Source organism: Podarcis gaigeae, assembly GCF_964106915.1.
Source record: "Podarcis gaigeae genome assembly, chromosome: 4".
In the NCBI taxonomy this organism is placed as follows: Eukaryota; Metazoa; Chordata; class Lepidosauria; order Squamata; family Lacertidae; genus Podarcis; species Podarcis gaigeae.
Window position 1 is genome coordinate 70,044,300 of NC_139677.1, and position 26,837 is coordinate 70,071,136.

General features: G+C 40.9%; 1 protein-coding gene and 2 long non-coding RNA genes across 3 annotated transcripts in view; 1 reads left to right on the forward strand and 2 right to left on the reverse strand.

The window, feature by feature from the left end:
* The window catches only part of LOC310843890, a 435,627-nt gene that overhangs the window by 290,466 nt on the left and 118,324 nt on the right, over positions 1-26,837 (forward strand). The gene's annotated exons all lie outside the window — the stretch shown is intronic.
* Positions 878-3,902, reverse strand: LOC310843945. Its single transcript, XR_014563811.1, has 3 exons — positions 3,169-3,902; positions 1,980-2,047; positions 878-982 (listed from the first exon to the last, which is right to left on the reverse strand). It is a non-coding gene; the product is annotated as an uncharacterized lncRNA (long non-coding RNA).
* NECTIN3 (nectin cell adhesion molecule 3) overlaps positions 24,088-26,837 on the reverse strand; it is a 41,406-nt gene continuing 38,656 nt past the window's right edge. Inside the window, exon 8 of the mRNA XM_083736918.1 lies at positions 24,088-25,823. Within this exon, the coding sequence (XP_083593044.1) occupies positions 25,653-25,823 (171 nt within the window). The 3' untranslated portion in view covers positions 24,088-25,652. The remainder of the gene's footprint in view (positions 25,824-26,837) is intronic.

Below are 26,837 nucleotides of genomic sequence, written 5' to 3' on the forward strand. Positions count from 1 at the left end.
CAGTGCAGTTTCCTGAGCTCAAATTTGTTTTATGGTGTTTGGAAAAGCAAAATACCCTAATAAGTTTTGAAGCAGAGGTGGATAATAGCATGGTTCACTATCAACTGCACCAACATTCCATGAGGATAAGGGTGCTGAGAGGAGTTAGGGGACCCCCTTTTGCCTCTCAGAGCTACAATTCGTGGGAAGAAGGACTTGTTGTACAATTCTTAGAACTGTGGCTGTAAGGGGAACACGGGTCTTCTAAGCAATTCTCAGCACCATTAATAAACAACAGCTCCCAGGATTTTTTGCAGGAAGCCGTAACTCTTTAAAATGATATGGCACTGCTTTTAATGTACAGTGTAGATAGGGCCTTAGACATCCTGCAAAATAAACAAACAAACACTGCCAATTCTGGTGGCTTTTTATTTTGTCAAAATGCTAAGTGTAAAATGCCTTGCAGACACAGAAAATTGTCTCAACTTTAAAAACATTCATATATGCAACAGTGACAGCATACATACAGGTTGCCAAAAATGTGGGAAGCTTGCAGCGTTGGAAATTGGTGCTGTCAAACACAAATTCATACCTGGGAAGTACAAGGAATTAGCATGAAGGCACAATGAAGCATTCTATTTAGAATTTTCTAGAAGGTGCCTCTTTGTTCAGTTTTGGAGGTCACAAAAAGTGCTGTATAGGCTTTTTCCTTGGGCAACTCTCTAAATGAGTTAGAGCAGATAGGTTATAGTGAAGGGAATGGGGAGAGAGAAGAAAGAAAGAAAGAAAGAAAGAAAGAAAGAAAGAAAGAAAGAAAGAAAATACCATTGTAATAATATACAGAAAGGAGAGTTGTATAACATAATATTGAGACAATCTATGGCACAAATGTTTAACTGCTTGATGCTTTGTACCCTGAGAAATAATCAATAAATCAAGGTAGCTGTGTCTGTGTGTGTGTGTTTGTGTATCTCCTAGTAACTCTCTTGCATGTCTTGTTCACCTAATAAAGGAAGAAAGGGAGGAAATATAGGACACCAAGTTAAGCGGAGTCTATTGTAATCATCTAAATTAAAAGCAAACAGAGTAGCAATTGATTCCAGGATTTCAGATGTAAAGTTTATAAAGTTACACACTAAAATGAATTATACAAGCAATTTGACCATGGAATAAAGAGAGCAGATCATTTATCCAGCTAAATAGTTAAGAGCTACAAACCTGCTGTGTCTCAAAATAAAGAAATGGGAGGCCATTTACAGTGCTTATTAAAATTAGGGTGCTGAGAGTGTTTGTGTTTACTCATTCATGCCTGTCAGTCGAGCTTCCTTTTGCTTCTCACTTAACTAACTGAAGAACCTAAATGAGCTCTATTGTGTCATTGTGCAGTTATATAACTTGACCATTTTAAACGCGTAGTTTATGCTTACTCCTCTTCAGGCATATCCTCCCCAAATTACTTACAAGGTTTTAAGCAACCAGTTAATACTCAGGCAGTGAAGTATAAGAGGACATGTGCTCGCAAGACAGATATCAGTCTGGGCCTCCCCATTTTACTGTTACACAATTAAAATACATGTGAAAGGCACAGCTGTGCTTCCGGCACGATCTCACCAAAAGCCATCGCAGCCATTCAACCCTGGCAGTGGCAGGGACAGCGCTGGCTTTAGGGTGGTGTGGGCAGTTCCCCTGCACAGGGTGCTGAAGCCAGAGGCTGCAGAAAAGCAACTGCACCAACAGGAATTATTTGAAAATAAGAAATATTATGGGGTGGGTGCCCAATTTTGTCCTCGCTCAGGGTGTCATATTACCAAAGTCCATCGCTGGTAGGGCACCCATGGGAGCATCACCCCATGGAATTCTCCCACCCAAAGCGGCTGCTTCAGTCTGCCTGATGGACAGGCAGGCCCTGTATGGAGTGTGGGGCAAGCATCCAAAGAAACTGGGACTGTGGTGTAAGGAGAGGAAGGAGAAATCAGCCCAGATTAGCAATTTGTAGTCACTCAATTTGGAGCTTCTGCTTGGAGGACTTCCTGTGACTGAAGGCGAACATCCTCAGAATTGGCGCAGGCTTGAAAGAGAGAAAGAGCAATCCAGGAAGTGTGATACTCAACAGACTGAACCAGATTGGTGTGAAGCAGCCTCTTGCGGGGGGGGGGAGGGACCGAGAGGAGCACAATTATAGGAAAGACTCGAAAGAGACACCCTGATAGGTGGTAGCTCTAACACAGAGGGTGGTTTTAGTACAGGGCTAAATTGAAGAACATTAAAAGACAAAAGGCACAGATAGTGAGCTGTTCATGGGACAATTTCCCCACTGTAGTCCAGAGAGCTTGCAAGGGGTCTCTGGCCAATTATAACCAGCAGATGAATATACTTTGTGATCTAGGGTGGTAAAAATGGTAAAGGAGGAAAGTTTTATATAGGTTTTTCTCTGTGGGAAAAGATGGATAATTCCCAGTCTAAGTTTCATTCTAGATTTATTCCCTTCGCACTATAAAGGGTTCAGAGGTCAGAGCGGATGTTTCAGAAATAGGGACTATAAATACCCTGCAGATTTATCATAGTAGACTTTCCAGAAATAGAAAGTATGTTATTCCTGTGTGGATCAATCTTAGCCATGTGTCACTAATGGGATATCCAACAATCCATTTATTCTGGAAAAGCTGTTAAATATCTAGTGCATTGTTTATTGTATTTGTGGCCCTCCTGAAGTATAGCATCTTTTTGTTATGTGCCGTTTGAGACTGACACAGAGAGAACAGAAGGAAGGGAGGGGAGCAGAAACAAGGAATATCAACTCTGTTGCGAAAGGTTTTTCACCCACCAACTTACAGAAAGTGTACCTAGTGACCAAGGTTTTTTTCAGCTGGAGCTCAGCTCCAACACCTCTCAGGTGGGCACCACTGCCATTCTACAAGAACAAGCACTACTAGTGATCTTTGGCAATTAACCTCTGCAAGTTAGAAACCCTAATTATTTCGGAAGGGGGGATTGGGGGAAAAAATCTGTCCAGTGGAGACAGTTGGGCTTGAAAGAAAAATAGTATGCAGAGCTAAGAGCCTTATGACTCAATTGCAGTATTAATTGGCTGGAATGAAGCTCTTTCTAGACTAAAGTACAATCAATATAAAAAGCCTCAAATGCACTTTTAAATTAAGCTAGTGAAGCCAGTCAGCCAATTTCTCCCACCTTAACATCCTTGCACCGGAATTATATGACTCTGTCTGACTTGTGGCTTCCCTCCTACCAACAAGCCTCCAGCTTCTGTCCAAATAGGCTTCAAAACCACTATGATCTGCAATGTTCTGGCTGCATCTGCCAGGCTTTGCATCTGTCAGTGACTCAGTAAATCTGTCATGCAGAGTCACCTCCTCAAAGTCTTCCAGCAAAGCCACTGCTTCTTTTTCACATCTGCTATTCTTACACTCATTTCCTCTCCTCCTGTCCTGCTGCACCTGGAATCTTTTTGTATTGGAATAGCTGGTTGTCAAAGCTTGCATAGCACCATGGATGACATAATGGGTCACTTGATGCCGTTGTGACATCAGATGCCTCACAAGAAAGCATCCCAGCCCACTTCTCAAACTTGGCCCATGGGGGAGATAAGAATCTGATCTACTGGCTGCTTCCAGTTCCATTGCAGTTTGCATTGGGATCCAGGAAGTCCCAGCATCTCACTTTGTCCCATTACAGTCTCATCCATATTCATTTTTCCTTCGGACTAAGCAGAAGCTCTGCAAGATACACATCTCTGGTGCTTCCTACTGTCTCCTACCCATTCTGAGCATCCTTCCTTCTGCCCAATGACAAATCAAGTGATGGCGTGTTACAAGCCAACTTTATTAACACAGTAAGAATTTTATCCCTTTTACTTGTGATCAGTGTGAATATTCAACTAGCGTGGCTGGTCAATGACTTCTGGAATGAGAAGAAACTTCAAATGCATGCTCTTCAGTATCCTTCTTCAAAACCACATTGGTGTCATCTGTTTGCACTGCAGATGATGAACCATCTCTCCAACGTCCATCCATCCCTCCCTCCCAAGCCTACCATGTAGGAGCCACTAGGTTGCTTAGCAGCCACTGAGGCTGATTCCACACTTACTGCACCACAACCTACATCAAAATGGAAAACAAGTCAGGGAGCTCACTCATTTGACTGCTGTACTGGTTTCCCATTTTTAAGGTCTCTGTGTGTGCATAATTGTAACAAATTATACCCTACCTGCAGCCTAAAATTCATTCACCCACCTCAGCATTCTTCCACCTCATTCTGCTGTGTGGGTAGACCAGGCATTTGTGTCATCTTGTTGGCGGAGTTAGCCAGCATTGCTAGTGACTGTTTACAGTGAAATCATGAGATAGCTATTCAGTGGAGCATGAGCAATCCACTCTTGACTGAATGCCCAAGCACTATCAATTAGCAGCTCCATGTTTATGAAAGAGCCATCGTTTTCCAACATCTCAAAGCTGAATCAAATGCTTAGCAAGCTAAACAGAGCTGTTTTTGAAATTCTGGGAAACATTTGTAAACTAGGATTCATTTTACCACTAAGAATATTTTGGAAACTAACAGTGCTTTAAGTGTTGCTGTTGCTGTTGCTGTTGTTGTTACATTTGACCTGACCATAGCCCTGTGTTATGCATAACTATTGTTGCATCTTTTATTATTATTTATTCAGTTTGCTAGCCACAATACAATCTTGGTGTAGTTGTGAGTTGTTTATTTGCTACTATGACTTATATCTAGGGTTGTTGGGGGAATCTGCTGAGAACAAACTATTAAGTGCATTTCCTCCTGTCTGCCTGTCAACATGGCATAGAGTCTTGCTGTGAATGTTTCTCACCATAGTTCTGTACAACAAAATAACACATGTGCACATTCTGTGTAAACAGATACATAAATTGCTTTGCAATTTACATCATTCATATCGTCATTTATGTATAATTGCTGTCGTCTCAACAGGGGCTTCACTACATTTCTTCTTTCTGAAGAAAAAGAAGAAAAAATGTTCCTTGTTGGCTTTGTATTTGTGCAAGTTGTTTGAGGCTATAGGCAGCCAGCAGGTATGCAACATTACAAAAATGCCTCAAGTCCCCAGTGATCTCTCCTCCAAAGAAAGCAACCCAGATAAACAGGGCCCCTGGAACTTGTTGCCATTTGGACAACACTTTAGTACCAGATGAGAAACTCAGGCTAAGGAATAACTGGACCTCCAGCAGCCATTCAACAGCTCCCATCCCAAATCTCCATTTATTTCTCATTTATATCATATAAGCTATCTGATCTTAATTATGCAGCAACATCACAGAAAGGTCGAATTATTGCTTAAACAATCCCTCGACAATGAAGGAATGTCTTCAGAATGGATGGAAGCAGATGCAGCTGAGAAGATCTATAATTCCCCCTCAGTGGAAACCAAATAACAGACTCCAACAGCTGTCGTATAATGAGGCAAGGCAGCCAGCATGATTAACTTTTGTCTTTTATTGCTTTAGCATCTTCCTTTACTTCTTAGAAGAGCCTCTGTATTTAAATTAACCATTGCTGAAAATGAAATTATTATTAATTTTCCTGGCTGCATATGCAGGGCATGTCTGCTGCAATGAATACTAGTGTGATGGATGTGAATGCTGCGGAAGACATTAGATCCGTGCTCCCAAATCCACCTTCTTTAAAAGCTGCACAAGAAGTCCTTAGAATTATTCTATTTTCTTCCCATTCTGCCTAGGATGGATTCCTGGGGAACATGAAAATCAGGCCACAAGCTCTCAAAAAGAAGTACTAAAAAGTGTGCTTCCATAGCTGTTTTTATTTGATTTTATATGCTTTAATAACACTCTTTCAGATGTTTTGTGTTACCGTACTTTTCCGCGTATAAGACTAGGTTTCCCCCCTTTAAAAATCTTGCTAAAAAGTGGGAGTTGTCTTATACATGGGTAGTGCATAGGGTTGACGTTTGATTGATTGCTGCCGTGTCTGTTAGCGGCTATTGTGCATGTTATTGGTTGCTGCGTCAATGGGTGGTGTTGATTGGCCGACGCTGCTGCAGTTGGGCGTGCAATTGGCAGCTTCTGCCAGCGAGGGGAGAGACACAATGCGTTTTTTGTGACGCGTGAGCGATTCAACAACTCTGGCCAATCCTCTGCAAAAAAAAAGCTCAACTTTTAGCCATCTCCACCCATTTTCTGAAATTTCAGTCCCCCAAAATAGGGGGCATCTTATACATAGGGGCATCTTGTAGACAGAAAAGTACAGTATTTTGTTTTAATGGCAGTGTTTTTATGTTGCTTGGGTGTCTTTAAAAAAGCGATTTATAAATGCAAGAGAATGTGATAAAGGCAAGAGAATGTGATATGATGGACTCAGTGTGAACAGTGGAGGTGGCATGTGCAACAGAAGAGCAGCAGCAGCAGCAGTTGCTACCAGCTGCTCATCCACAAACTTTGGCCAGAGAGCAGCACCAGCAATGGTGAATGCAGTAGCAGCTGCTGAAACCAGGGGTGAGGAATTTCATTGAAGAAGTGGAATTCACTGAGGAAGTCTCATCCAAAACCAACACAATCCCCACCCCACTGAAAATATGAAACCCAGAGCTGGCACTGCCACAAACCCACAAGACCAACCCAAACGCATGCAACAGCCATCTGCAGCATTTTTTCTGGCCTGGATGTGTGTTCCAATCCACAGGCAACCACCAGCTGATCACCCAAACGATAGCTCTGGAAAAGATTGCTGGCATATGAAATTGCACTGAGTTTCTTCTAGCCATTAACACGCCTCTTCAAGGCTAACTAGCTCAGATGTTTCCTGTCCAGTTACACGCTGCAAGTACTTGCTTGCTTGCTCAGTTCCGTGAATCATCAACATACTTCGCCAGAGTTGAATAGAAATGACTAACCAGCATATTTCTCTTTCTTTCATTCTGATTGCAGAAGCAGGCTCTGGGAAAGAGGGTTTAATATGCATCGCTTCTGGACCAAAGTTGCTGTTTTTCCTTCTACTTTCTCTTCAAGCAACTTTCTGAATTCCTTTGATTTTGTGAAATTGAAATTTCATCAGTTTGCAAATAGTTTCAAACTTGGCATTAATTCAAGGCCTTTGAAGACAGCCATTGAAAAGGAGTCACTCCCTTTTAAATACGCACCTGATGATTGAGAGCATTTGTTAGAATTTCAACTAGATTGCAAAATCTAGACCAGATTTTAAAAGCAGCCTTCTTTCCTGTATAGCTTTCCAAAATAGGATCAGGACAGTTTCTTCGTTCATGAGCAAGGACTATGAACAGCTTTGAGTGGCTTGAAAATGTAAAAGCTAATCATGGTATTTTGACTTCTACCAGGATCATGTCCAGTTAGCCTAGTATTGTCCACTCCAATGAGAATCCACTCTCCAGGATTTCAAACAGATCCTTCCCATTACTTGTTATGTAACTCCTTTAACCAAAGAGTTAAACCTTGCAGGGGTTAAATATTCTGCAGACAAAGCATGTATAGATGGCAAGTAGCCATTTCCCCAATCTTAAATTCTCATTCTCATTCAGTCCTTCACATTTTCGCAGGGGTTTACACTTTCAAAACGTCCTCATGACAATCCAGCAGCAATTTTTGGTCTTACTCTGAATATACATATATTTATATGCAATTTTGCCTAATATACATTTTTTGCAAAGCAATATTCGCTCACATATGCATTTCCATGCACACTTTCCCTTAATCTCTGCATATACATTTTTAACACATTATTTTGCTGGAAAACTGTACGGCGAAATTGAAGGAAGTGTGAGTTTTGGAAGATGGTTGCTTTTCACTTCATATAGTTTCAGAAAGTGCTGCTGTGGCAGGTTCACCTTTAAATGTGAACTAAATCAAATTTCATCCCCTTCATTTGTAGCAGCAGGGCAGCAGCGGTGTGACCTGTAAGGAAGAAAATCTCCTTATTCTCCCTTTTTCTGGCATTTAGGTATTCGTAGGGATGCATGGAAACTGGAGTTTTCTCAACTGTGATTGCAATGGTAGCAACTCCTCTTATTTGAGGTATGTGGTTTTCAGAACTCCCATGGTGATTTTCTGAGTCTAGCTTGGAAGAACTCCCGACCTCTGACCTTGCTGGCCATTGGCTGTCCATTCAGGCTATATGCAAGAATAATCAGAAAATCTACAGGCAAACCATATTACATCAATAACCTCTCTCTCTTTTTCATGGAAAGCACACATATATCTTTCCAGGAGTCAAGGGTTTTATAAACTCAACAGAGGCAGTTTCCTTGATGAATAGAGGATATCATGGGGTTTCAAATGAGCAAATAAAGGCTGGAGGCAAGTAAATAATTCAGTGGAGAGAACGGCAAAGACGTGTCGTTTGGCCAAGATTTACACCCCTGTGAAGAAGCAGCAAAACAGATCCAGTCGACTGGAGAGAGCAGGAAGGACTGTTCTGCCACCATGAGATGTGTTGCATAGCAAGGGCAAGTGGTGTTTAGTACACAGACCGTTCGAGGGTGTTAATAGAGAGAAAAAGAAAAAGAACCGAACACTTTGGTTAATTTGCATGCTGAGCTGCTTGTTAGCATTTACAAGGAATTATACAATCATTATGAAAAAGACCCCACAGGGTTCCTTGCTATTTTATATGCCAACCGTTACATACATAACTACTAAAAAGCCTTGGTGGGAATTGTTTGTTATGAGTAGAAATGATGGTAGTTTTGTATGTTACCTGAGTGTGGTGGGGAAACCAAGTGTGAAATCTTAATTTGTTTTCTTTTGGATTAGTTAAAATTGCTTTTGTTCTCAGTGCTTTCAGATGACCTGTTTGTTGAGCATTCATCCTGATTTGTTTTCAGGGAGACTAGACAACATTGGCTGTTACTGATCATTCATTGTGGTTTGTTCGCAGTGAGGTTTGTAAAGCACATCCTTCCCCACCCACAAGAATCCTGGGAGATGTAATTTACCCCTCACAGAGTTATAATTCCCAGATCAGTTAACAAAACTACAGCTGCTAGGATTATTTGTGGTAGTGGGTGGACAGCCTTTAAATGTCTTTTTGTGTGTCACACCAATCTTCAGCTAGGGCAAGATTCCAGGGATTCCCAGTACTTGCCCAGTTTTAGTTTCCGGTTGGAAATGAGGCACAGCAGAGACTGTGGTGTCTTTATGATATTTGGTTTCTCTACACATACTTACAATGGCAGAGTTCATATCAGTAATACTTCAAGAGGATCCAAACAGACATCAAACATCATGCTCTGCCTGCTGCTTTGCTTCTCCATCACATAACTCCTAACTCACATTATTCTGGCTTTATCTTTTGAGGGAGAGAGGCCCCACTTATTTGCCATCTCACACCAAGTTCCTTTGATCTATTGCTCTCTTAATGGCCCAACACCCAGGCTATCACCTCCACAAAGGAAGTTTAACCTAGTTTAAGTAGCTTTTAACACCTGCTGATTACAGGATTTAGAAGTGTCTAGCACACAGCTCAATACACATGAGTGTTAATTGGCCTTTAAACATATGCTGATTCAAGGGGATAAAAGTGTAATACACATGGTTCTGGCACCCATTTTAACACCCTAAGTCAGGCAAGTCCAAAGTCCGTTTTGGGGGCCTAATCCGAGCTCCTGGCTGGTTTTATCCAGCCCTTGTGGCAGTTTACTTATTGGGGGTCAAATCCTTAAATAAAGCTCAACAATTTTGGAGTAAAATCGAAAAAAAACAAAACTCAACAACTTCAATCCTTAAAAAAAGCTCGTCACGCATAACGCTCATTCACTTCATCAAATCTGGCCCTCTTTGAAAAAAGTTTGGGCACCCCTGCCCTAAGCCTTAATTAAATTCTAACAACTGCTGAATCCGGGGATTATAAAGGCCTAGCACCCACGAACTCATAACAGTATGTTGTGTGTGATAGTATGCCCCCAAGCAATTTGTAAACCAGCATAGTTGAAGTTCTAAACTGCATGGGGAGCACCCACAAATAAATCCTTCATATATTCACCCTCTGTGAGCTGGAGAGCAACAGAGAATGGCAACACACAGGGAGTAGTGACCGTGTTCACTATACTCCCCCCACCCACCCCCCGCTTACATATCAGCAACTCACTCAGCTAGGGTTAGTTTCAGTACCTTTCTGCAGTTAGTCCCAGAATAAGCCCCAAAGCCATATTAGAGGATTTTAAACACCCATGGTTCTTCTGTGAGCATCTAGCCATGTTGCAGGATAACTAGCTGCATGCCCTATTTGCTGTTTAAAGATAAGAAGGGGATTGTTTGCTCCAGCGCTGAACCTAGGCCACCTGTGAACCACATTCTGTACAGCCCTCTCAGTCGCAATTGATGTACCAGCTGGGAGCAAAATTGAGTGATCTCCACACAGAGACAAAATGCTGTCATTTGTTGGAAAAGGATGACATCTCATTTCGAGGGTTACCTCGAAAAAAATCCGTTTGGATTCCTTGCAAACAAGTGATGCAATAGTAAAAAGGAGAATCTGGAAAGGCTGTCACTCCAGGCCAGGGAGAGAAGATCAGTGCAAGCTCATTTCTGAGCTGATTTAGAACTAATGACAAACTGTTTGTCTTGTGGTGAGGGGGGAATATGAGCTGGTCCTTGTCATCCAAAGGCTATCAATTTTCATGAGGCCCTTCTATGAATGCGTCAATTTTCAGAAATATTTTCCTACGGACTTTGATTCAAATTTATGCAAATCAGGGGTGACCACTGGACAGCTATGCCATCTTTAATTCAGTGAGAATGGAAGCACATTTGGCAAAGATACTTTTGAAAACTGAATGGCTATGGTTGCATCTTAAAACATTTACATAAGATTGCCTAGATTTGAAGACCTGCTGCGCTGCCTGATCATTTTTTAAAAGGTGATGCCTTTCAGTATATATATATATTTACACATTTTCCAAAGCCATCGTTCTAGCTAAGAGCTAAATTATGCCCAGTGAGTCTAGTATCTATTCAAGTCTTGTGCTTTCAGCAAATTGCTGCAAGATTTCATGGTATAAGTAGTTTTAAGTGTAGTTTCTCTATCTGCATGACTTTGTGTTATGCAGATTAAATTCCATGTAAAGCAAAATGTGAAGGTTGGTGAGTAGATTGAGGGGTTGGCTGTTGAGGGGCAAGAGGGTTTCAAAATACTGTATCTACTAAGATTTCTAAGGGACATGTGCATACCAATACATTGCCATGAGAGTTCCCCTAAAATTAAATTTGAAATAAACATATGGATAAATTCTCAGATGAAATGTCTGAGGAATGTGGAAGCGCAAACAGATAAAAAGAGAGTTTTTTTAGAAAAGGAAAATCCATCAAGGAATACCCCATCTTTCTATACAGATATTGCCAAGACAGCCAGGACGACGTCTACATGGAAGACACAGAAATCCTAATAATTATTGCCCTGGGACCACAATCCCCATCAACAAAGTCAAAGGCTTTTAGAGGTGATGAAGCCATAGATATTTGGTCTCTGTGTTTGGTCATTGACATGCACCTATGTGGTCTATACAGGCATCCTGTACACTCACAAGGAAAATGCACACAATAGCAGGGAGAGTATGGGTGAACATGCAAAAACCCCTTATTGCCATTTCCGTCACCCTACAAGGTTCATGAAGGCTCCCTGTGCAATCTTGAACCCTGGATGATCTAGGTTCTAAACCACACAGCAAGTCTCTGTGAGTGATCTTCTATCTTCAATATTCCACAGGGTGGTGTTGGGAGCAGAGCACAGGATGCTTGTTAGGTTTTAAAAAAAAACCACCCCAATTTTTACTGTTGTTTGACATACATGGAACACAAAGGAGTCCAAGCTCCCAGAGTTGCTGATCCCTTTTCAACTCATTTTAATCTCAGATTCACCCTTTGATCATGCAACCAACCAAACTGGAGGCAAAATACGTTCAGGAATTTTTCTTCTCAAAAACATATTTCAAAAACAGATTATGGTAGTCTTGTCTGCTCTACAGAGAAGCAAGTCTTCATTTTTTTCTGCTCTTTTCTTCTGCATATGGAGCAGAACATTCTCTCTCCCCACCCCTGATTAGTTTGTTAAGAGGGAAAAGTCCAACAGTTCTCTTAATTTAATCAACAAGCAATTAATTAATTAATTAATTAGGGATTTTTTTAATACAGTTATTCTTAAAACCAGTTTTATCATTAATAGTGTTTTGACACTTTTGCGCACTCTCACATTGTGATATTGCTCCGAAGAAGTCCTTTCTTTGGGGGGGGGGGGGAACGATCTTTTGCAGCAGCCAAAAATGTGTGCTTCTGAATGCCATGCAAAATCTCACCCCACCCCAAAAGGCTTTTTTTCGGGGCGAGAATGAAGCAGGGGCCACATGACTCGCCTAGGAGCACATCCCAGAAGATGTGCATCCCAATTTTGGGTCTGAAAAAAATGGATGGTATGCAATGAACATGCCTTCAAGTTCTGTGGAACTCTTATCTGGATTGAACACAAGGCAAATCAAGAACCATGTTACTGAATGGGATATGCCAGCCTTCTCCAAAATGGTTCTCTGCAATTCCTTTCAGCTCTAGGCAGTCCAGACCTGCTTATGAGCAGATGGAAGTTTTAGTCCACAACATGTAGGGAACACCAGATAGGGGGAGGCTAGACTATACCATCACCTCCTGCAGCCAACTGTGGGTGTACCTACTTCTGTATTTTACTGACAGTGTATCGTTAGTACAGTGGTACCTCTAGTTACAAACTTAATTCATTCCGGAGGTCCGTTCTTAACCTAAAACTGTTCTTAACTAGAGGCGTGCTTTTGCTAATGGGGTCTCTTGCTGCTGCTGCGCCGCTGGCACACGATTTCCATTCTCATCCTGGGGCAAAGTTCTCAACTCGAGGTAACTCTTCCAGGTTAGTGGAGTTTGTAACCTGAAGCATTTGCAACCTGAGGCGTTTGTAATTCGAGGTACTACTGTAATGGCTATTGTCAGAAGAGACACAGTTCTCTATTGCTTATTTTAAACCAAGGCAGGCCTGATGTGGACAATCATTTCAGGCTTCAAAAGCCATTGTCTATGAGAGGTTGGCAACCTTATCCAAGGATGGGCCGGTGGACGCTTCGTCTGTCGGAGGATGGGCTGGAGTATGTGTGCATGCGCGCTTTTCTGGGTCGGAGCGCCTGTGTGTATGTGCACAGGCGCCATCAACCCACGCCAGTAAGAGAGGGGGCAGCAGGGGTCTCCATGGACCGGTTAGATAAGGCCCACGGGCCTTAGGTTGCCGATCCCTGGTTTATGAAGTCAAGAATGAGCGCTGGGATGGCCCTCTCTTCCCCTGTTCACTACAAGTTCAACTCCCCCATCTGCACCACATTCTCCTTTGTGGTTATAGTAATAACTTTTGTGTTGGGAGGGAGTAAAATGGTAGCCGGGAAGCTGCAAATAAGATGTGTATTCCTTTAAAATTGCCAGCGAGCTAGCTTTTAATAGCCCGCTCAATTACTCCAATTGATTATGCAATAGTAGGTGCTTTACTTCTAACAATCCTTGACCCTGCTTTATGTTTTGTAAATTGTTTTGACCTGATTGAAATGGGTCATGAAAAATGCTTTATTTTAAACTTTTCAGAAGACAGATTTCATTATTATGTCAGAGCAGGCCAAACTCTGCCTTAATACAGTGCATCAAAATGGCACCTAAGTGGAGAAGCCTTCTTCCCTCACAATCAATCCTAGCTTCATGAATCATGGTATATCTGAACCTGGAACTATCATCATGTGGGATATAGTTATTGATCGGAAAACCACCCACAATCCAGGGAGATAAAAGACTTAAAAGGCAGAGAAAGAAGTTGTAGGACTTGGAAGTATTTCCCCACGATTTCCTTGTACATTTTCTGGTAGGATTTTTGCAGTGCCGCTTTGAAAAACGGGCTTTCTGATTGCTGCTGCATATATGCTGCCTTTTAAATTGACGTTTTGGTGTATTCCGCACTGGCTTTTAATTTCCATTACATTCATTGTCTTTTAAAACACAGAAGGTGGCAAAGACATTACACACACACACACATATATGTGTGCGCGCGCGCCAGTAAATAAATATATAAATAAAATTAAAATGCTGTTACGTGCAGACTACACAGGTGATTATGGCTAAACCTCAGCATAGGTCACTACCAGCACGAAGGGCAGGGCAGGGGGGGGAAAATGCAAATGGTAAGTAATTAGATGAAGATTAAATTACAGCACACAAATGAGATGGAAGCAAAATAATTAAAGTCACCACATAAGTAAGATCAGAGGCAGTTACTCCAGGGGACCAGGTAAAGAAGAAAGTAAGTATGAAAAGGTCTTGTACTTATATTGATCAATGAGTGTGCTTAGTTATAGACAGCCAGGATACTGAGGTGAAGTAGGTCCGTAACAGCTCATGTTGCAGAGGCTGCAAGGAAAACAGGTTCCTCCCTGCAGGATAGTTCTGTTGATTCTAGTGGAATTAATTTAATCTCGATGCCTCCGTGTTTTAATTATACAGCCTCCCTGTGCAAACAGCTATTGCATGTAATTAGAGCCAGGTTAATTACAGTACCAGTCAGTGGGAAGACAAGCGATGCCACCGCATGTTGTGAGGGGAAGCAGCACACTGGGGGACGATACAACCGTCTGGAACTGGGCAGTCAAGTGAGTGGAAAGAAAGGTTGACTACTTTTCAAATATATAAAAAAATTGTCCAGTAGCACTTTAGAGATCAACTGAGTTTGTTCTTGGTATAAGCTTTCGTGTGCATGCACACTTCTTCAGATACCGCTTTTTAGTTGAGCATAAACTAAAATATAATATCCCTCCCCACTTTCCATAAAACACAACCCTTCCATTTTATAGGGTGCCTGGATATCTACTGTGTAACTGACCAAGATACTCTGTGCTTCAAGAAATCCAAACATTCCACATATTCATTTTCAGCCCCTCATCTATAGTGACCGATTATGCTGGATAAGTACTTATGTGTTATTTATGACCAGTGGTGGTGTTTACTAAGCATCCTGGATTGAGCTCCTGTTCTCAGTACAGTATCAAATGTGCAAGAATCACCTGTAAAATAAACGTTAGTTGTGCACTTCAACTCCTAACAAGGCAAATCCCATTAGGTATTCAAACATTTGGATTCTAAATATGCCAATCAGGATTAAGAAATTTGGTCACAGGAGAAAAAAAATGCTACCACCTTTATATATTTACCCCTGAAATCCAGATTTGATCCACCATAGCACCTAACTCTGGGTACCACCAAATCAAGTAGTGGTTCCATCATTTGATTTCACTAAATCTTATTGGGTTTTTAAAAATCCAAATAAATTGTCAGGACTAGATTTAACCAATGGGTCTTATTAACAGATTCCCATCTCTCCTTCCCCTGTGTGCCCTCCATTCAGCCCCTGAGATGGATACATCTGTCAGATTCAATTCTTGTTTTCTTTCTTTCTTTCAAATCTTAAGATTGGCATTCAGCTCAACTAAGTCTTATGCAGCTGACAAAAGGGGAAGAAAGAAAGTAGCAAGGGTCTGGATTATCTCCATGGTATAAGAGCGAGCCGCAATTGTATTGCTGGAACCTGCAGGTGTTCTGTCTAGTGCAGGATTCTGACTTCAACAGTAGCTACGTAGATGTTTTGCAGGAAGCTGGGATCAGGAGCCCCTAATGCCTAGAGATTACAGATGTGCATCTGGTTTCTTTCCAATGTTTTCCCAGCATCTCAAAGATACATGGTTTAAAATGCCTATCGGTGCAACTTCTAATCACACATACAAACAGTGGTGTAGTAGTAAATGATGAAATGCAGAAACAGCCCCCGCAGTCACTCCCACAAGCGGTATTGCAAAAAAGTCTCGCCCTTTAAATTGTTGGCACAAAGAAGGAACCATAACATAATCACCATTGTTATTATTATTAAAAGTGCCATTGTTTGCAAATTATGCCTTTGATTTAATGAAAATAGTAGTCCTGCAGGATGTGTGGCTACAATGCACAAATGCTTCCCCACCAAGATAATAGCAGCATGTAATGGGGCAGATGATAGCTACATCTGAGGCACTAGAGAGGCAGATACTTTAAGCTTTGCTTTCAGAATAACACAACTGGCAGCTGAAGTCATCTCTTATGACTCAGATGCAAAGGATGGGTAATTGCATCCCCAAGATCTACAATATTTATACAAAGGACTGAATTAGGGCGGGGGACTGTCATATTTCAAGCCTCTGAAAGAAGAGAGCAATGATCACCGTACTTCAGGGAAGATGTGCAAAGATTGCTGTTGGGATCCAAGGCAGCTCACCAACCAGCAGCAAGGAAGCGTCTTCCTTTTCCTTGTAGCCATGGCCTCTGTGGCAGCAAGAGTTCTTTTGGCAGCCCAGGTGCCTTTTTATTTCTTCCATGGTGTCTCAAATGTGGCATCATTTGAGGGTACCCTTCCAGATGTTTTCCATCTGGAAGGGCACCAGGTTAGGAAAGGCTATTTGGGGGCACATGGGAAAGGGAAATGGTGGGTGTCATTTTGGCCCGTCTCTGAAGATCAGAAGTGCAGTCTGGAGACACTCATGGAACCACCTGTGCCATTGGGGGCTCCAGCCCCTTCAAGGGCTTGATCATCCTGGTAGTCCTCCTCTGCCCCTGTTCCAACTTGTCAACATCCTTCTTATACATCTGGTATTAACAAATGACACCGTAATGTGCAGCCGCATTATGGAGAGCTGAGCACTAAAATCCTCTCCCCATCCTTCCCTCCCTAGCCATAGCCTAATCGTGTTCTATGCCTTGGCAATAAATATGTTGCTCCTAGACTGAACTGAGAGATTCGTTGCAATTTGATAAAAGCTTGGGGAGTAACCAAAGAGCTCCAAGATTAAGCACACCTCAGTTGACTGAACTGCAGTTACAACTCCATTAATTATCAGGTTTACAGATAGCCTTTGATTTATTACGAAAGGCAGTGAAAGATGCACAGGGCAACTGAACTATGACAGAACAGTCATTAATAGAGCTACTATGTCAAATTCAGATTAAGAACCTCAAGTTTATCTAGGAAATCACAAAAGGTCAGAGGTCATTTAGCACCACCTTCTATCCATCATCATAATGTATAAGGCATTCCAGAAAGACAACAAACAAATAGATATCCATGTTTTTCTTCTTGGAGTGGGAGGGAGGAGGAGGGTAGATTCCCACACCTCCCTGGCATTATGCCATGATGGTTTAAGGACAGCCTTATCCTAGCCACCCCAAGTTGGTCACTCAGATCATTTGGTTCCCCAAGAGCCAAAAGCACAACAGATGTCATTGAGGAATCATGCCTTCAGTGTTGTGAGCTCATATCTATGGAACTCCCTCCACCAAGAAGTTAAGCAAGCAACATTCCCTACTGAGTTTCAGGTGCCTGTTCAGAATGGTTTTTTTTCCCAAGGCCTTTGAACACTTAATGCTTTTCATATTTTTCTTTTTTTCTGGAGTTTTTAAATACTTTAGGTTTTTAATTTTGGAGGTTTATGTTTTAGATTCTGTATGTTGCATACACTATTGCTGTAAGCTGCTTGGAGAACCAAATGGTGAAAAGCTGATATAGGTTTTTGAATGAATAAATAAAATTCTAAAAGGATACGTAGTGCAAAATCTGTGAACTAGTAAATATGAAGTTTGATTGTAGGGAATTAATCACAACATAAATTTATTTTCAAAGGAAGGAAAAACTAATTGACATACAAATTGTAATAATTCCTAAGATTTTAATGCTTCATCAGTTTTATTTTAATGCAATGTCCATTCCTGGAACATGCAAAGGAAGACGAAGAACATTAGCTGAGTCTTAGTCAATGGACAGGATGATAAATGCAATTTTTAAAACCTCAAACACCTTGATACTAATAGTTTCTCCACCTAATATTTGCAAAGGGATGAAGTGTCCCATTCAGTGCCAGAGGATTATAGTGCTTGTAGCCTAACTGTAAACTTGTTGGAAAATGCAAGGGCCAAACTAACCTTGAAACCCTGGAGCTGCCAGCTTATTAGAGAATCGGTTTAACAAAAAGGCCACAGTTCAATCAGCACTACCTCCTGTCTCTAATCATCACATCTTACTGTGAATTCCACATTTTTATTGGTTCTTCCCAATGAAAGGTTCCCTTATTCCAGTACAACAGACAGTAACCAACAGATGCTGTTTCCCTTGGGGCTTCATTTGTACAAATTATTATATTATATTATACCCCGCCCATCTGGCTGCGCTTCCCCAGCCACTCTGGGCGGGTTCCAACAAAATATTAAAACACAGTAATGCATCAAACATTAAAAGCTTCCCTAAACATATAATAATATTATGAACCGCCCTGAGATCTACGGATAAAGGTTGGTATACAAATTTAATAAGCAATGATAACGGTAACAATATAGGCTGCAGCAACCAGTTCTTTCAATACAATCCATGACTTGAACTGAGCCACCAAAAGATCCTGGAAGTAGGTTAAAAAAACCCATGGTTAATCTGGGAATATTGGGAAAGGGAGTTAAAAAACACTTTTTCTATCCTTTTTGAAATTTCATCGTCTGGGCAGAAACGAGGTGACCTGTTTGCTTGTAGAAACTAGAAGCAAGTTTGATGCTGAAAATGAAGGGGGAAGTATGTAGAACAAAAATGGGGACAGTTTGGAATACAACTACCCAGTGCTGGCACTCTTCTGCTTCCCATGAAGAGTGGCATCAAATCCAATTCGTGATCACATTGGGTAACCATCTGGGCCCCCTGCTGCATCCCTGGCTCCAAGCTCCAGGGCATGTGGTGATTATGAAGTCAATCCATTGCACAATTGTTAATGTCAAAGAGTCAGGGCAGCAAAAATGTTGCAGAACTGTTTTGTTCTACATTTGGGTATGCTCTCCGCTAGCACGCAACAGGGAGGGATCCCTTTTCACTCTGGTCTGAGGAAAGAACATCGTCTTGAAAGCACCTGGACTGCATATCAAGATTCTCTATGCTATTAAGTACTTCTCTGGTTTATTCAAATTAAAAAAAAAAAAACAGTTGACATGCACATGCATGCATGCCATGTAATTTTTCTACACTCTCATTACTTGACTGGCAGCTAAATGTGCATACTGAAGCCACGGAAATAGCCTCTGACTTTTGAGTGGCTGGAATGCAGCCTAGTGTGCAAAAAGCTAAGAGTCTCTCTCATTATTCTGTTCACTTTTTCCAATGGTCACACCCGCCACTGGCATGCATTACTCAAAATTCATTTCTATGAAGGCAGAGAAGCAACTTCAACGATGAACTGTATTTTTATGTTGTGAACCCTGTGATCTTTGGGTGAAGGGCAACATTCAAATTTAATATATAATAATAATGGTAATAATTAGCTACACTACTCCAGTTGTATGGTACATTTAAGCAAAATCACCTGTCCAGGGACTAGGGGAGAAAAACACCACTCACCCACCAGCAATGAAATTTCTAGAATAGCCTTCTACAGAAAGGAAAAGGAAGCAAACTGTCCACAATGAGCAAAAAGACACTATAGGCTTGTTCAGGCATTGTGAACACCTGAGAGTTTAAATTGTATAGGGAGTTCCTGTTAGTGGGTAGACTTAAAGTGTATTTGGCAGAGTGATTCACATTTTGTAGACCAAGTGAGATCTCGCTACACCCTACAGTAACCCAAAAATGTAAGGCTGTTTGTTCTACAGTTCTGTTAGCTACTTGTAGACATGCCTCCATTTGATAAAACAATATTATGTCATGTCGCATTGCTGAATTATACCATGAGAATTGGGATACAGCAGGCAAATAACATTATAGAAACACTGTTCCAAGTGTAGGGAAATTATAGTTGAGCTAAGGTTTTCTAGAATGCAGCAACAAATATTATTTGGTTTCTTCTTCCCTCATCATCATGAATTGAAGCATTTCATACAGGCAAATACTGAAGGCTGCTAAATTTTAATCAAGTTTTGATTTCCTTTATACAGTTAAGTGTAGCGACTGTCAACATATTTCACCCATCTCCTTGAGAACCAGATTGTCCATGGCTGAATAATCCAGAAGTCTGGGCACAAGCAGAAAACACATAGTGATATCTCAATTGCTAGTCCTATGCAAAAGGTAGGAGTAGACAGTTTATATTCAGAGTCTGAAATTGATTTAGTTCTGTACCATGACCACCAATGCAGAACGCAATTCTCTGGGCTTGGGTTAACAAGACTGGGGGGAAAAAATCTGACATGCTTTTGAAAAGTTAAACTGCATTACCATCTCACGCGAAATGTAATAAAAACGACTGTACATGCATGTGGAAAACTCTAGGTTTTGGAAAGCCCTAGTAATACGATGAAAATATTTTTGCATACCATTAGATGATTTGTCATTTCAATGCTTTTCCTAAGGCAGGATGCCTGAATTGTTGTCTGGTCCTCGTCAGCATCTTATCTGAACTATCCAGTGTTAAGCAAATACTGACATTTCCCCAGGTTCCCATGAACTCTATAGCAGGGGTAACTAATGAGGGACCAATAAGATGTTGCTATACTAGAACTTCCATCAACCCCAACTGGCATTGCCAATAGCATGTATCTACCACTGGAGGGCAACGGGATGCAGGTGGCACTGTGAGTTACACCACAGAGCCTAGAGCTTGACGTTTGGAAGGTCGGCAGTTCGAAACCCCACGACGGGGTGAGGTCCCGTTGCTCGGTCCCTGCTCCTGCCAACCTAGCAGTTTGAAAGCATGATGTGCAAGTAGATAAATAGGTACCGCTCCGGTGGGAAGGTAAACGACATTTCCATGCGTGGCTTTGGTTTGCCAGAAGCATTTTAGTCATGCTGGCCACATGACCCGGAAGTTGTACGCTGGCTCCCTCAGCCAGTAAAGCGAGTGCTGCAACCCCAGAGTCAGGGGTCCCTTTACCTTACCACTGGAGGGCACCATACTGGCCACACCTGCTCTATGGTAAAACAACAACAACAATAACAACAACAACAACCTATTTCATGAGCCCAGTCCATCCCATCCTTAAAAGTGTAAAACCAATGCAACAAAAAGTTTCAGTCCAAACCTGGAAGAACCAGGAGAAATGACCAGTAATAATAATAATAATAATAATAATAATAATAATAATAATATAATTTTATTTATATCCCGCCTTCCCCAGCCGACGCTGGGCTCAGGGCGGCTAACAACCATCAAAATAATCCAACGTTCTAAAAACATTTCGTTATAAAAATTAATTAAAATCAAATTGGTGGCAACCATTAAGCAAAATTCTGTGCAGATTGCCAGAGGAGAGGGTCAGGCTGCGCCCTAGCCAAAGGCCTGGTGGAACAGCTCTGTCTTGCAGGCCCTGCAGAAAGGTGTCAGGTCCCGCAGGGCCCTAGTCTCTTGTGACAGAGCGTTCCACCAGATTGGAGCCACGGCCGAGAAAGCCCTGGCTCTAGTTGAGGCCGGCCTAATCTCCCTGTGGCCTGGGATCTTCAGGATGTTTTTATTTGCAGACCGTAAGTTCCTCTGTGGGATATACCAGGAGAGGCGGTCCCGTAGGTACAAGGGTCCTAGGCCGTATAGGGCTTTATAGAAAGCTACTTTGGATAATGCAGTCTATATTTCATCACAAGATGACCAACATAACCAAAGTGGTTAGATGACAGCAGCTCCTTCAGACAGAAATGTTTATCTGCTGGGAGTCTGCATTGAGGAAAACACAACACTCCATGCTGCCTCATCTGCTGAGCTGCAGCAGATAAACAGTTCACTCTGATAGATAGTTCACAGCTTCAATTCAGAGTTAGCCTTGGTATATTTTTCTTAATGCTGCCAGTATAGTATTTCCTGCAAAATAAGTTCAGAATTATTCTTAACCCATTTCTCATTAATGATCTTCATAACGATTAACAAGTGATGTGGCAGGATCTTCAGTAGCCCATAGAAGTTGCTACCTTCCAACCACTATAAAGCAAGTATGCTCAAGTGAAGAGGAAGCTTTCATTAACATTTTAATGGGCTACAGACAGCTCACTTTACGATGAACTTTTTTTAAAAAATAAAAGGAGTCAAGCCATATCAGCTGATACGTATGCTGAAAGTTGCCCTTATATACATTTTAAACACACATATACTCCACTTTGCAATTCAAGAGTGACATCAAGCAAATCCGTTTAGTAGGGAATTTTTATAAGGACAGAAAGCCGAAACTAGTACTGGTAACAGACTAAGATATGCTTCCGCAATAAAGAAAGCATTTGGAAATATATTTTAGCATGGCCTTGAGGAAGGACACACCACTATGATGACAGAAGTTAGCTATAGCTTTCCAATAGCTATCTTTAACCTAGAGAAGAACTGGTTGTAAGCATGCAATTTACAAGTTTGCTTTCAAAGTTACGGGTAGGAAAAAACAAATTATGTTGATAAATGTTTTGCAGTACCTTCAATTACAACCAAATTCAAAGCTCAGTATCAATTATAAATTAGTAAATTCAAGAGTTGAGGTGAATGACTTTCTGCAAAAATTCCTCCAATGTGTAACTTCTACTGGCTCAACGCTTTAGTGTTTCAGATTTTTAATACTCAAATACTTAACTATAAGAACTATTTCATGGAGCTATGTTTTTTTTTTAAGAAAATCCACAGTACATTGATTTCTTTGCCCTAAATAAGTGAACCAGATAAAACACTATATTGAAGAATGAAATGCAATTCTCATGATAAAAAAAGTAATACTCCTATTGCCAGAACAATTGAAATAACATATTTTTTAAAAGAACCCTACCTTTCTACCTGAAAACAGGCCTCTGAAGCAGCTGATGATGAAAGGAAAAGAACATACTATAAACATGTTTTGATAAATTTAGAAGGCAGTGGGGACAGAAAAGGATACTCTGCTTCAACTGCTGTTGATTCTGAAATGATGATGATGATATATTTATACCCCACCCATCTGCCAGGGTTTCCCCAGCCACTCTGGGCGGCTGCCAACAAAATATTAAAATATAATAGTCTGTTAAAAAGCTTCCCTAAACAGGGTTGCCTTCAAATGCCTTCTAAAAGTCTGGTAGTTGTTTTTCTCTTTGACATCTGGTGGGAGGGCGTTCCACAGGGCGGGTGCCACTACCGAGAAGGCCCTATGCCTGACTCCCTGAAACTTGGCTTCTTGCAGCAAGGGAACCACCAGAAAAATTACAAGAAAAAGGAAATGGGATAAACACTACAAAGAACTTCCAAGTGTTACAAGCTATCTGACAATGGAATAGAATGCATTGGAAGGTGGTGGATTTTTCTGTTAGAGGTTTTTAAAGCAGAAGCTGGACAGCCACTTATCACCGATAAGTGGCCACTGCTGTCATAGTAAATTTTCTGTACCTGGAGACAGTTGGAGTAGATGACCTTTGGGACCCCAATTAAATGATTCTGTTTCCAGGTATTTCAATACAACCCATGACTTGGACTGAGCCCAGTGAGGGCTGTCACCCTACCAGAAGTGCCATTGCCACTGCTGTTTTGCAAACCTACCTGGTAATGGTTGGAACCACTCACAGTATGGAATCTATTGGGCCCTAAGCAGTGCTATGAGAATGCATGTTAATGCCTATGGCAAGAACCACAGGAACTACACTTTCCATGGTTCCTGCCACAGATACTGCTGCATATTTTCAAAAAAATGCCTAGTGGCAAATTCTGTAAATTCCTTTTTGTCATGCCTACACGTTCAGTTAAATTTGAAAGAGGGGACCCAGTGAGGAGGGAGTCTTGAAATAGACCTCTCAGGTAGCAAATCACAGAGATTTAGACCAGATCTTAATGAATCTCTATATGGGGGTGGGAACATACATAAAACCAATGCCCAATCCACTCATCCTGCTTGGGTCAAATTTATTTTGCTTACTATGCAGAAATAAATGAAACAACTTATTCTATCCACCCAGGCATGTTTAGAATAGTTCAATGCAAATTTTCTACTTTCACATTTCTTCAAACTGACATTGGCACATATATAAGTATTAAAAACAAAGTTTGTGTTTAAAATGCAAAACCACTTATACATTTTTAAGCAACAAAAATATGAATATGTGTTTAGTGTTTCAACACAAGACCTTAAACAGTGTGTCAAATTCATCTTTATTGAAACTTTATTGTCTGCTCTAAATTCACTAATCTCTCTATACATACCTCATCCATTTTTCTAAGCTCTGTGCTCAAAGCACAAAATCATGTAGGCAAACGTGCACCTAAATCAAGCTACACCTCTTTACATATAGAACTGAAATGCATTTGTTTTGTACAGGCACAATTGACTTAGCCAGGCTTTTTACATAAAAGCTACATCTTAGTACATAATTTGCATTTCAAGGTTACTTGCCATTTATTTTGCTACTTACCTTCAGCAATAAACTTGAAACTCTGTTCAAAGGCCTATTTGCATTTCTATAAACCCCATGGAACCTTTAACATTGTTCCGCATAATAAGGATGAAAACCAATGAAATGTAGGCTTGTAGAACTATCTACACCTCCCACTGGCCTGTTATTGGCAGCATGATAGGACCTCCCCACTTGTTTGCAGGTCTAAATAAGACACATTAGGTGAAGCCAACCTTTTACTACATTTGAGAACAAAGCAGCAAAGTAACTGGTCGATGCATCTTGCAATGTAAATGAAAAGACTGAACGTAGGAGCCCTTTATGGCTATGGGATTACACATAATTGGGCCAAAGAAATTAGCTAAAAAATACTAAATATGGGAAATTCAGAAGAAACTGCATCCAACTGGGTTCCCTGTTAAATTGTTTTCTACACTCATGTAAATAATGGAACAAAAACAAACAGCTTATCCATTATTTTTGCTACGTTATTTTTATTTCTCTTTCTGTAGTACATGAAGTCACTCTTTACCTTTTCAATATTCCAATTTTTACTTCTGGTATGCCTGATTAAGCGAATGACTAAAATAATCTGATTTAGGTAAGAATCACTGGTATGAAAGTGAATCCTGAAAATTTGTGCTCCACTGTTTTAAATGGCAAGGTAACGATTTAGGCTAGCATTAACCCAGGACAGTAGCAAAACCGTCCATTTATGAAGTAGGCAACACCTTCCAGCATTTCCTATAAGGCAACGAATCAGTAAATGAACACTTGGTTTTTACTGTTACAAGCATTCATGGCTGTAGCCAAATGCAAGACCCCATGCCTTCTCTTCTCTCTTCCAGTAATATCTAAGATTACAAAACACATGATGCAATGCAACTTTCCATACTCCAAAAAGCAGCAGCCAATGAAGCTGCAGAGTGGGGGAGATTGGACAAACTCACAGCAGTAAATATTATAGGGTTAGTTAGGTAGAAACAATTCAGAGGAATAGCTAAGAAAAATTGGTTCTAATTTCACCATTATACCCCCATCCAAGTTGAATAAAAATACATAGAAATTTCAAAATACACATAAATCTGTGGTAGACAGATTACTGTAGTAAAGCATTAAGAAACACTGTTCTCTACAAATTTGAGTTTTACTACTATTCCCATTTCCTTTGCCTCATTTTTTCCACAATAAGAGAAGGAAAAGCATTCACTGAACCTAAATCATATAATCTAGAAATCCATATGATATAAAACAGTTATTAGAAAAGTCATATTACTTTTGATCATCAATTTACAGGTGAGAAGTCAAACATAATGTTCCCTGGGATTGATATACACTCTTCTATTGTCTGGCTCAGGATGCTTCTTGCTGCTCCAGTCTTTGCAATTTGTTTGCTTGAAAGCTGGGCACATTTGCTGATGACTATCATGAGCCAAGGAATCTTCATAGCTCAGTTGCCTGCAGTTTACCATCTTCTAAAAAAACAAAATAGATGATTAAAGTATGATACAAAAATCTATCTGGCTTCTTCATCATATTGCTTTCTTCTTAAAAGGTATGTCCTTGAATGACAATACTCAAACTAGACAAACTAATTGCTGCGGAATCCTAAATAATAAATAAATACAATTACTTAATTTATAGTATAATGATATGGACTATCTGTAACTTATACTTTCTTCAATATAATGCACATTCAGTACCATTAATATTTGTCAACATGCAATTTAAAACAGTATTAAGACAGCTCAGTAAAAGAAAAACAAATATTGAATGAAGGCCTATTCTCCCTTTTACAGTAGTCTTCAAAACTTAGTATTATTTAATGGTTGAAAAGCTTCATTTAAGGCCCACATTTATTCTGCATATGGACATAATCTTCCATACTAAGTGATATTGTAAAGGTAAAGGTAAAGGTAAAGGTAAAGGGACCCCTGACCATTAGGTCCAGTCATGACTGACTCTGGGGTTGCAGCATTCATCTCGCTTTATTGGCCAAGGGAGCTTTGACGTGCTTTTGAACTGCTAGGTTGGCAGGAGCAGGGACCAAGCAACGGGAGCTCACCCCACAGCGGGGATTCGAACCGCCGACCTTCTGATCGGCAAGTCCTAGGCTCTGTGGTTTAACCCACAGCGCTACCCGCGTCCCAAGTGATATAGTAGTGACAATTTTTTACCAAGGGGTCATCTGAAGCAAAAACCCAACAGTAAAGAATGTGTGGCACATGCTCCCTCTGCTTGATTCAGCAGTCCATGTGACCTCTTCCTTGAGTGTTTTTCAGGGGAAAGGCTGAGTTGCACAAGGTTGAGTTTATGCACACTATCTTGTTTGCCCTTGGTTAGAGGTGAGGAATCCAGCATTCTGGGAACCATTCCTAACGACCAGGCTGTTCAGCACAGGAGAGGTTGTGATATTGTGCAAAGTGTGGAGAGGACATTACATAACTAGGGCGCCACTACTGAAAAGGCACTTCCACTGGTAAATATTT